Raw genomic sequence first — 11,304 nt, 5'->3', positions numbered from 1 at the left:
CTAGCATGAGAATTATTTCAATGTTGACTTACATTGTGTATGCTAGCACGATTTATTGCTTTCCCTATTAAATGATGTTGTTATCTGAGTTGATTACAGCATGTAATTACTAAACCTGAATCAGAACCGATTCTGGATCAGAGGTATATGATCAGAGGAGGGCTGAGACAGATTGTATAGAGTATGTACTAATCTGTTTGATTATCAGATATACCGCCTCGAAGAATTTCAGAAAAGGGCAGTACTTCGTCTGAACAGATGGATACATCAGAAATTCAGCTAGAAGAAAAGATGAAAGAATTTCAGTTATTACAGCCGTCGATTCTAAGTGGTACCGAGACATCTGAAGATTGTCAGAACTGGTTTGATGATATAGAAATCTTGTTTGATTTACTTGATTGTACAGATGAACAGAGGGTTAAAATGGTGCCTTACCAGTTACGAGAAGCCGCCAGGAGTTGGTGGATTACCAGTAGAAGAATGTGGGCACAGAGAGGTACAATGATTTCGTGGGAAATATTCAGAACTGAATTTTATCGAAGATTTTTCTCAGCGTCGTACCGAGAGGACAAGAAATTAGAGTTTGAGAATTTGAGCCAAGGGCAGCTCAATATTGACGCATATATTGCTAAATTCTCTACTCTACTGCATTTTGCTCCTCAGATAGCTGGGAATGATGAAGCTATAGTAAATCAGTTCATCAGAGGGTTGAACTCGGAGGTAGTTGCATTTATGAATTTGCAGCGACCTTACCATTTTGCTGACATCCTGAGTAGAGCGAATAGAGCGGAGGCGAGTCTGATTAGACAATTGACAAGGTTGTGTGTGAAGCCACCTCAGACACAGCAATCCCCTCTTCGATATGATCACGACAGTACGAGTGGGAAGCAAGATTTGCTGAAAGCTCGGAAGAAGCCATTCAAGAAGCTAGGAAGCGATTCATCTAGCTCCAGTGTTTCTGGTCCGAGCCATACTGGAGTGTATTGCAGAAGTTGCGGAGGGAGACATCCCACCGAGCAATGCCAGGGAGTGACTGGTAGATGCAATAATTGTGGCCAGCCGGGACACTTTGTTAAAGTCTGTCCCCAGAAGCGTTCCCGAAGATTGTAGGGAACAGAGTTCAATTGAAAACACAGATCCAGAATTCACAACAGGTACTATTCTTTATGATTAGATTGCATATGTATTGATATATACTAATCCATTTGTTAAGAATATCTTTGACTGAGTTGCATGGAAATATGCTGTATCTGTTGGGTTTGTATGTACTGTAGTATTGATGTCCTGGCTTGTTGAGGAAATGTTGATATCAGAGATTTCTGTATATATTGTATACTACAGTAAGATGAGAATGAAATAGAAATTGATTATGAGGTACTTGTGTTTTCTGATTTGAACGCACTATTGATATGTATGCTGAACAAGTACAAACATATTGTAGAATTTTTCCAGAAATGGTAAGAGTCAGATCAGAGATGACTGATCAGTGGAGATACCACGATAAGGATTCTAGATTTAGAATTCCTTTGATATCTGTATTGTATATGACTCGAGTAATACAGAAAGGAGCAGATTGCATCCCTATGTATTCAGTAGACCTACTGAAATCGAGCCTAGCATTGGCAGATTTGCCAGTGATATATGAATTTGCTGATGCTTGCCTAGATAAGGTTTTAGAATTGCTTTATATCAGAAAGATAGATTTCAGAATTGAATTCAGATCAGATATTGATTGTTGTTTTAGAATTCAGCCTAGAATAACATTGAATATACAGAATGATACAGAATGAATTGAAAGATCACTAAAAGAATGCTGACCAGGAGTTACATCTGATTTAGTAATACTCTTTGGCATGTTTCAGTATATTCGGAGATGTTCTGATGATTTTATGCTTGTTATATCTGTGAGATTTTGATATATTTCCAGCATTTGATTGATTGAAGAGAATATTTGAAGATTGTATTGGATATTCTTAGAACTGTGATGATTGTATACAGAAAATTATTCAGATAAGAATTCCGCTTGAAACAGATTGTATTCAGAGTAGGTGATATCTGAAATTAGTATACAGATTGAATTTGACACGGTGGCGGTTATGATCAATGACTGAAAGATATGAAGATCAGAAATTTCAGAAATGTCAGAAATGTCAGAAATGTATGGTGTCTGATTTGACAGATTATTTTATTCGACTGTTGCTTTATATCTGCTGAGTATTATTATTGCTCTAAATCAGTATTTGAGACATCTTATATTGTTTTGGGGGAGCATATTTTAATTGCAGATGGGATATAACAGTTGGTCAGAATGATATGAAGATGTTTATCAGAAATCTTTGTTTTATGAGTTCATTGAACTCACTAGAGCTGTATAGATTACTGATATGTTGTATCTGATTTGATATTACTGTTGTTTTGAATCCGTATATGATACAGATTGTTGTGAACCGTTGAGAATATATACAGTTCAATTGTATCAGAGTTATTTTCAAGAGTTACAGTAATTCAGGAATGTGATCCGAATGTTCAGAACTTGATTAGTCAGATCAGAGTAACAGGTATATGATTTATACTTTATATGAGATTGATGATTCTGTGATGTCAGATGTGTCAGAATTGTACAGCAAAGCTTGATATCGATAGTCAGAGCCGAATACCAGGTAGGTATTTCCTCTTTAAATTATTTTATTAACTGATTTGTTTATATCAGTAGTTCGAAGTTGAAATCACAGATAATGTCAGAAATGCGCTGTAGTGACTTCAGTTGTCATGTTTATGATTGAAGATGTATAATCTTCGAACAGATAGTTGTGATATAGACAGATTAAATCAGTTATGGCAGAATTTATGCTGAATTGTTGGCAGATATTGTACTGAAATGTCTGAATTACCAACAAATGAAGACAGAAAGATAGAAATCGAAAGAGTTAGACAGAATTTGTAGATTTCTGATTTGACACGGGGAGTATATTTCGATGAATTTCGTAATAAGATTATTGCAATACTTTCCAGATTGTGATATGATATGATTAAGATTGACAGATTGTTCAATCTATATCAATCAGTTGTACCAAATAATGTACAAACATGACCAGATGACAAAGATCGATGTCAAAGAAATGGTCAGATTGACTAGAAGATAGCCAGAGTGTGTTATCCAGATATTGGAAGATATCCAGAAAGCTGCAGTGCTGGATGCTAGCACTAGTGGAAATGACAAATTGTCACTGTGTGAGTTATGATATGATAGTATTTATCAGATTACCAGAGGGGTAATGAGATAAGTACAGATAAGACATTGTACAGTTAGTACTATAGATTCTTTGAATCAAAATGATATCTCAGAGATACTTGAGATAGGAGCTGATACGGTCAGAGATATGACAAAGAAAAGATAGATAATTCAGAAAAGAATAAAGATAGCTCAGACCAGACAGACTTATTATACCAACGTCGGATGGTGACGATTGGTATTTGAATACAAAGATTGAGTATATCCTTGACCGGGATAAACAAATTTGATAACAGCTGATAGTGATGATTTGTTACGAGCTGTGAGTTGGCATATACAGATGTTGTATAGCCAGTATTGAGATTGAGATTTCAGAACACATTCATTGAGATGAGTTCTGCTTTGAACTCTGTGTACATTTCTTCTGATATATCTGAGTTAATTGTTGCGAGTTCGAGGACGAACTCAGATCTAAGAGGGGGAGAAATGTAATGCCCGAGATTTAATTACGGTAATCAGACGTTGATTATTGACATGATTGGAGTTATAAGAACTCAAATGACGAGGCCGGGCGTCGGTGCAAGAAAAACAAGATTTGTACAGAACTCGTGGCGCCCGAGCGGTAGAAAGAGACCGCCCGAGCGCCAGTACACCATAAATGGGAGAGTTTGACAGAAAGTCTGGCGCCCGAGCGGTAGAAAGTTACCGCCCGAGCGCCAGTGTTCTCCGAGATGATAATCAAACAGAAGAGGTGGCGCCCGAGCGGTAGAAAAGTACAGCTCGAGCGCCAATGGAATAAGGAGCCACGCACAGAACAGAAAGTGTCGCGCCCGAGCGGTACTTTCTTACCGCTCGAGCGCGAGACGTGGAATAGGCGGAATGAGCCACTTGCTTCAGTGCATGTTACGGATGTATATACATATATATATACACATGCAAATCTTCAGAATTCCTTAAGCAACTCATTTCTCAGAATTGAAGAAAGGGCCGAGGAAGATAGCAGAAAATCCTTACGCCTTTTGTGAGAAATCCGTCCGACAGATTTTGAATCCGACTTCGGTACTGTGTTCCTATCAACGCAGGCTACAATTGGACGTAAGTTTTGTTACGTTTAGACAAGATTTGAATTTATGATATTGTCAGAATTGAATATGATTCAGATATGGTGTTTCTACTACCGTAGACATTGTAGAAGTGAAGACAGATTAAAGAACAGACTGATTATGGAATTGTTATGATTTTTGAAAGATATTGACTAAGATTTCATATCAGAATTGTATTGTTATTGAGATTATGACTGGTATTGTTATTGATTACGAAGTCTGATATTATATCTGTGATGTTTAGACTGACGGGGTTATCGAGACAGTATCGTTATGCCGTTGAAACATCAGTTGATTTAGATTGATCAGATTCAGTATCGATTTAGATTGATCAGATATGATATTGATTGAGTTTCATGATTATATTGTTCAGATATTGATCAGATTATGTACTGAGTTGAGTATTGATCAGAACAGATTTTGTATTGAGTTATGTACTGATACGTTGTATTCGATATTGTCATTTCAGATTTGAGATGAACATAGTTGAATACAGGTCATCGTCTTCGTCAGACAGGGACGACAAAGGTATAATTCATGTGATATTCGGGAAGACCTAACTCAAATAAGATCCTATTTGAGTTTCCCAATAAAATCACATACTAGAATTATTGTTGTTTATTTTATGATATGATTATGCTTTGTTTACAGATTGTCATTCATTGCATCTGAGATAGGAAAGTTTGACAGAAACAGTCAGACTTCTAGATGTTCGGTGTATCGTTACATAGGAGCAGACATTGCCCTATTGTAGATTATTCGATACAGCTCAGACCGAAGTTTAGAAATAAGACGTACAGTCACCCCGAGTGGGAGGGTAGGTGACAGCCATTGACGTCTTATTCACACCGGGATCCCTAGAGTTATAGTTGAGTCGAGTCTAGACATGATTTGACTAGAACTGCATGTGTTTAGAGATGTGGTTTCATAGACTATGAAACCCAGGTTTATTGCTTTCAGTTATGATAGCATGTTTATATGATTTGATTTAAATTGCATGTTTATCTGAATTGAGTTGCATGCTTATTTTGATTTGATTTCATAGATTATGAAATCTATTATTGTTGAATACGTTTATGATAGCATGTTTAATGATTTAAATTGTTTCTATACATGCTTACCATGTTTTATACTGGGATTTATTCTCACCGGAGTTATCCGGCTGTTGTCTTGTTTTGTATGTGTGCATGACAACAGGTGGGACAGGATCAGGGTCGAGAAGACGCCGAGAGAAAACGAGTTTAGCGTGGTGATTCCGGACTTGGATAGATTTGGTTTTATTACTAGAACTTAGTAACCAAACCTTAGACGTAGATTGTACAGTATTGTACTTTTATACTGAAATGTATTTTATACTGAGATGTATATTATTTAGATTTCATTACCTTCCGCATTTACATTTTAAAAAGAAAAATTTTTGGACACTATTTATCAGAATTGATAATTAAATCCCAAAGATAATTAAGAAGAAGATCAGCGTCCGGGTCCCCACAGTAATACAATATTGGGCCATCAAAGTGAATTTTAAAATTTTAATTCTAATTTTAAGAAAAATGAATGTAATAAATTTGTATATTTAGTATTGTTTTTATTATGATTGTATTTTCAGTCAACCAGTTTGCACCCTAAATTCGATCATTTAGGAACGGAAATGATCCATGTGTACATAGACGTGTGATAAATGCATCCAATGCTGAATTAATTATCACAAAATTTTGAAACACTTATCTATAGATAATAAAATATCATGATATTCATTTTCACTTATCCATACGTCTTTAACATAATTTTCAATGCTGACAAATGGTGTTTTTTTAATATGAAAAATTACATAATCAAAATTTTTATTTTCGACAAATAATAATTAGCAAGATATTTGAACATGAAAATATAAGTATTTTCCCTCAACCCATCACAATATTTGAGATCGAATTGTGTCAAAATCAATACTTCGTTCTGTCAAAAAATGTCAGATAAAATATTCATCATTCTTTCCCCCCAACTATGAATGGGGTCAAATATCATCAAAAACATGCCGATCAATCACCAGATTTCATCAAAAACAAATTCGAAAAACCAGACCATCCGAACCAAAACTTTAAATTTCGATCGACACCCCAAATAGAAGTGTATTACGCAAGTAAAATATGCATTTAAGTTTGCAAATCTTCCACCTTATGATGAGACATGAATCTTTGGAAATCTGTTTAGCAGAGAATTAAAAATTTGCACCATGATGCAGGAAAAGCCTCTATCTACTTGTCTACTCATTATGGGCCAAGCTGCAATGTGCTTACAACTCAGTACAGGAACAGTTTTACGAACACGTACGAGCTCAATGGCTTCCAGAAATTACAGTTCACTGTCATCTGATTTTTCGCCATTCAATGTTTTCCCATTGACTGCTACCAGCTCAGTGTCAAAGATAAGTGTGGCACCACCTGATAGTAATGGACAAGTTAGTTATGAATTCTTAGCTGTCAATTCCTCGGGAGTCGAATTTCATAAAAAGCAAAGCGAGGAAAGCAACTCCATGCTTACAACAATGTCACTTATCAAATCACAATGGACAATCCATTACGTAGAAAATAATACTTATTTCATTTTTTTCACAAGAGAGCCCCAGCGATGAGGCATTTTCATGGATCTGCGTAAATCATAAAACCTTTTATTCCCATAAGAGTGAAATTGCTCTTGTATTGCCACAATCCAATCCTATATTATCCGGATTCAGGATGTGCATGTGTGGGCTTGGGGTGACATGATCAAACAAGGGAAGGGAAGGCAAGGCAAGGCCAATTTTAGAGCAAATATGCCATTCAGTTTGATGTGAAATTACAAGCACTAGTGCGATACTGCTTTCTAGACCATATAGTTTAAATATGGATAGTGCATGCCCATTTAAATTCATAATACTAATCTTTAACTAGATGTTATACCATAGAGTGACATGTTTCAACAAATTTAGAGACACCAGGGGTGGAAATAGAATATAATAGAAACTTCTAACTTGTTGTACCGGTCAAATGACAATCTAACCATGTCTAAGCACTTCAACATGAATTTATATTGGCAAAATTAGAGAACCTATTAAACTTTCAAGTTAACCAACAAAGATCAGATGCTCCCATGCAAAAATATCTCTCAACAACATTTCCAGAGACTCCAAATCTCCAATATCAAAATAGTAGATGTTATCTCGTCTAAACTATCAACACCACCAAACAACTTTGCACTCAAAACAACTAGCCAAATGGTGGCCAGTGGTTTCTTAGGAAAAACTCCTTGTCATATTGGATGTGTATGACTATCTTAAAATTGGCATCCACATAAATGGGATATAATAAATTTTTTTATCTAAAGTCTAACCAAATTATGTAGGCCTCGTATGCCATGCGAAGAGAATATAGAGCGAGTAAACTTTAGAAACGAGAGTTATTTGACCATGCCACAAATTGCCAAATGTAACCTCCCATAAGAGTAAAGTTAGAGCAACAAAGCAATTTGGCTTATTACCTGGGATGGTAGGAGGGGACCCTTGCTCCCCATAACCAAGTTTAGAAGGAATTTTCAGCTTTCTCTTCTCACCCAAGCACATTGCCAGAATTCCTTGATCCCATCCTGCAAATGATAGCTTGATTTCGTTAAAAAAGATGCTTCCATCCTGCAAAGGTTCTCTTCATCCCAACTACTTTTAAGAGTTCAATTTTCTTATCACTTGACAAATGTGACTTACTAACAAGAACTTCACTCTTCTCATCGTGTTCTCATGTTAATATCAGTGATAGACCAGTTTCTGAAATCCCCTCCTTCCAACGTACAAAGGACGACAAATATGCTACAAAATTTATCCTCTTTTTTCCATAAACGGTATCAGCCATCCTTTTAAATGTAGCCTTTCACGTTATTCCCACGTCACAATTTCTTGTCTTGCATAGGAGTCTTCAGATGTCATGATACATTCCAACAATTTATAAAATAACAGCAATTTTTTTCTCAACTTTCTGGTAATTTTTTAGCTAGGTGCTACAAACAAATTAGGCGCAAAGATTTCAACCCAGGTGCAGGAAGGGCAACTGGTGCATGTGAAAAAAAAGTAGGCATTCCTGCTCATCAGTTTCAGTCTACTGAAACCAAACACCTCATATTTATATGACATTCACCATATTATCTCGAGCAGCAGCTGCCCTTTTTGGTCACATGTAGAAAGTATGCAACGCCGTAGCATATAAACTTTGTAGCCCAATAAAATACAAAAGTACGAGAGCCAAATAAGTTATAATACCATCATCTTGCACCTTTTAGGCATATGGACAGAACCAAAACAGAACTTTCTAGAAAGTTTAAACCTTCACTTCAATGGGTAAAGAAAGACCGGTTGACACCGCTTTTCAAAGATTGATTGTTAAACCAGGGGAAAAGTTAAATTAATTTAGAATGTTGTAGTGAAATAATAGTCTCTAACCTTTGATAACTTGGCCGCTACCAAGTTCAAATTGAATTGGATCCCCTCTTTCAAAACTGGAATCGAAAACAGTTCCATCTGTAAGCTTTCCCTGAAAACATCATCAGAATTTACATAAGCAGATCAGACAAGTTGACTGCCTGAACTGCGATACTAACGAGAAAAAAGATGAGCAAATTAATTGGCATCAAAATGCTAAATGAAAGGGCACATTGCATAATCTGTATCTTTTATATCAAACTCTTTAACTGGCTTAGCATTAAAAAGATTAACTTTCTCCCCTTTACACCGAAAGGATTTTAGAAGTGTAGTAAAAAATCATATGTTTTGTGGGATAGCTAAATACATCTTAAGGTGAAGGCCCTCTAAGTTATGTATGTTGTCACCCGTGGCACAAAAGCCAATGCAAGCTAAGCTTTCTCTAAGGAAAGGTAACAAGAAATCTAAAATAACTTCAAAATGCAAGGTTCTGTGAAGATCTTTCCATGACTAATCATTAAAAAGCTGGACTGATGAATTTATAAAAAAACTGTAACGATGAATGGCAAAAAAAGAATTAAAGAAAATATTACCCGAAAAAAGTGCAGAGGCTATGTTAAGACAGGAAACTCTCCCTATGAAGTACATGTTGTGTAACTCTCCCTATGAAGTACATGCATTGGATCAGATTTTTCTATCCTACATGGCGTAAAATTCACCCATGTAGTGTGGCTAAATGAAAGTTCTTGGATTCCTTAGTTGTGGTGTGGGCCTCATATGTAAGATATACGTCACCCACATTATCAAATGGTAAAAACGATGGGGAGAACTACACGAAGTGTAGCAGAGTCAGACCACGTTGGATGATGTGCATCTCACATATATTAGGGTGGGGTCCACTCCAAAAAAAGGCCCTTCCACTCTATCCAAGGGGTGGGACTACAACTGGAGTTCTTCTCCGGACGTTTTTATAGAATTGCATCAAATGATCAAATAAAAGAATTAGCACTTATAAAAAATTACCTTAAAGCTTTTATATCCAAACAAATTATGGATAAAAACTCATTCCACCAAAAGATACAATTGGTCAAATTAAATATTACTCCCTAATAGGGCTTTAAGTAATAATTTGAAATTAATGGGGCAAATCATTAAATAATCTTTACTTGAATGAATTTTTTTCAAGAAATTATTACAATAAAAATCATAAAATTATTTCTAATTATTTAATATATTTAATTAGAATTCAATATTTTCAATAAATTGTTTTTATATAATCACATTAATATTTAACTTAATTAATTAAACTAATATAGAAACAATTTATCTTCTTCCCCGCATTTTATTTTTTAGTGAATTTTCCGCTGGTAATTTAAAATTTTAAATCTAAGCCAAAAACTTATCCCAATATAAACTGGAGAAACATTCAGACACGAATATATGTTTGTGTACATAAATATTAACGTACATTCATTTAAAAACACAGACACAATCAAACTTGCATAACATAGTTTTTTATTTATCGATGTGAACATATATGTATTATCCTCAAACAATAATAAGCGTAATAAATTTAATTTTAGATTAGTGGTTTTATTAATAACTATATTAACTAAGTAAAGGTATTATGAAACAGACATTAAATTTTGACTGTGATATTTACTTATTTAGTGAAACGAGATTTTTATATAAAAGTTATGACCCAAAGCAAACTTCACCAAATTACTTAAAGAGTCTGTGCTCTTGCGAAGGAAAACCTCCCACCTTGCCTCAAACGCATATTTCCTAGATCAAAATTATGGCTTATGCCCAACGTCCTCGCTACCTAATATGTGATTACTGCTTCCTAGACTTCCATATGAGGCTGGAATTGAGGCTGTAACATTTTGTAGAGAATTTTCCCAGTATTTACAATGGCAAGTTAGTGTCCTCAAAGTCAGAATATAAGATATCTAAATAGATTTAAAAATGGTAGAACTCTTTGACTTCAATTTGTGTAGAAGATGGGAATACTTTCTAGCTATCCTGAGGGTAGGGAAAGGTGGAATGGGGGATGGGAGCAGAGAGGCTGTAATTCCACTTACTCTGTAGTGCACTTTAACGCTGTCTCCTTTGTGTGCTTGAACTTCACAAATCTTTGGCTTATACTGCAGTAGAAGCTAGATTAATAACAGCCACAATGGAAACAAATATATGATAGAAAATGAGATTATTATATGCTAATGTGGTCAAATGTAAGCTCTTGGATCATCAATATATATGTCAAACTTCCATAAAATTACGAGGGACTCATATGATCTAATGGTACTGTGGTAGAGAGAAACACTCCCCGTGCCGATGTAGCATAGAAACAATCTGGAACATAATTAATTGAAGATGAGGTTTCCAATAACTTCATGAGATGGGAAGGTAAAACTGCAATGCTCTCTGTAAAATAGAACTATCTAATCTAAATGGTAAAGCATTTGATTGAAAAATGATTCAGCATCCATGCCAATCAGCATTTCAAATCCAGACAGTGAGAA

At 35.4% G+C, this 11,304-nt stretch overlaps 1 protein-coding gene across 1 annotated transcript; it reads right to left on the bottom strand.

The window, feature by feature from the left end:
* Positions 1–6,418: 6,418 nt before the first annotated feature.
* LOC140820422 (FK506-binding protein 2-like) lies at positions 6,419–10,938 on the bottom strand (the record flags this gene model as incomplete). Its single annotated transcript, XM_073180710.1, has 4 exons — positions 6,419–6,776; positions 7,852–7,956; positions 8,801–8,891; positions 10,864–10,938. Coding segments are annotated over 4 exons (360 nt in total), but the record flags the coding sequence as incomplete, so codon positions are not given.
* Positions 10,939–11,304: the final 366 nt, after the last annotated feature.

The sequence above is a fragment of the Primulina eburnea genome, unplaced genomic scaffold (assembly GCF_022965805.1).
Source record: "Primulina eburnea isolate SZY01 unplaced genomic scaffold, ASM2296580v1 ctg1038_ERROPOS4800000, whole genome shotgun sequence".
Classification (NCBI taxonomy): Eukaryota; Viridiplantae; Streptophyta; class Magnoliopsida; order Lamiales; family Gesneriaceae; genus Primulina; species Primulina eburnea.
Note: the sequence above shows the minus strand (reverse complement) of the source record. Positions and strands in the feature narration are given on the sequence as shown.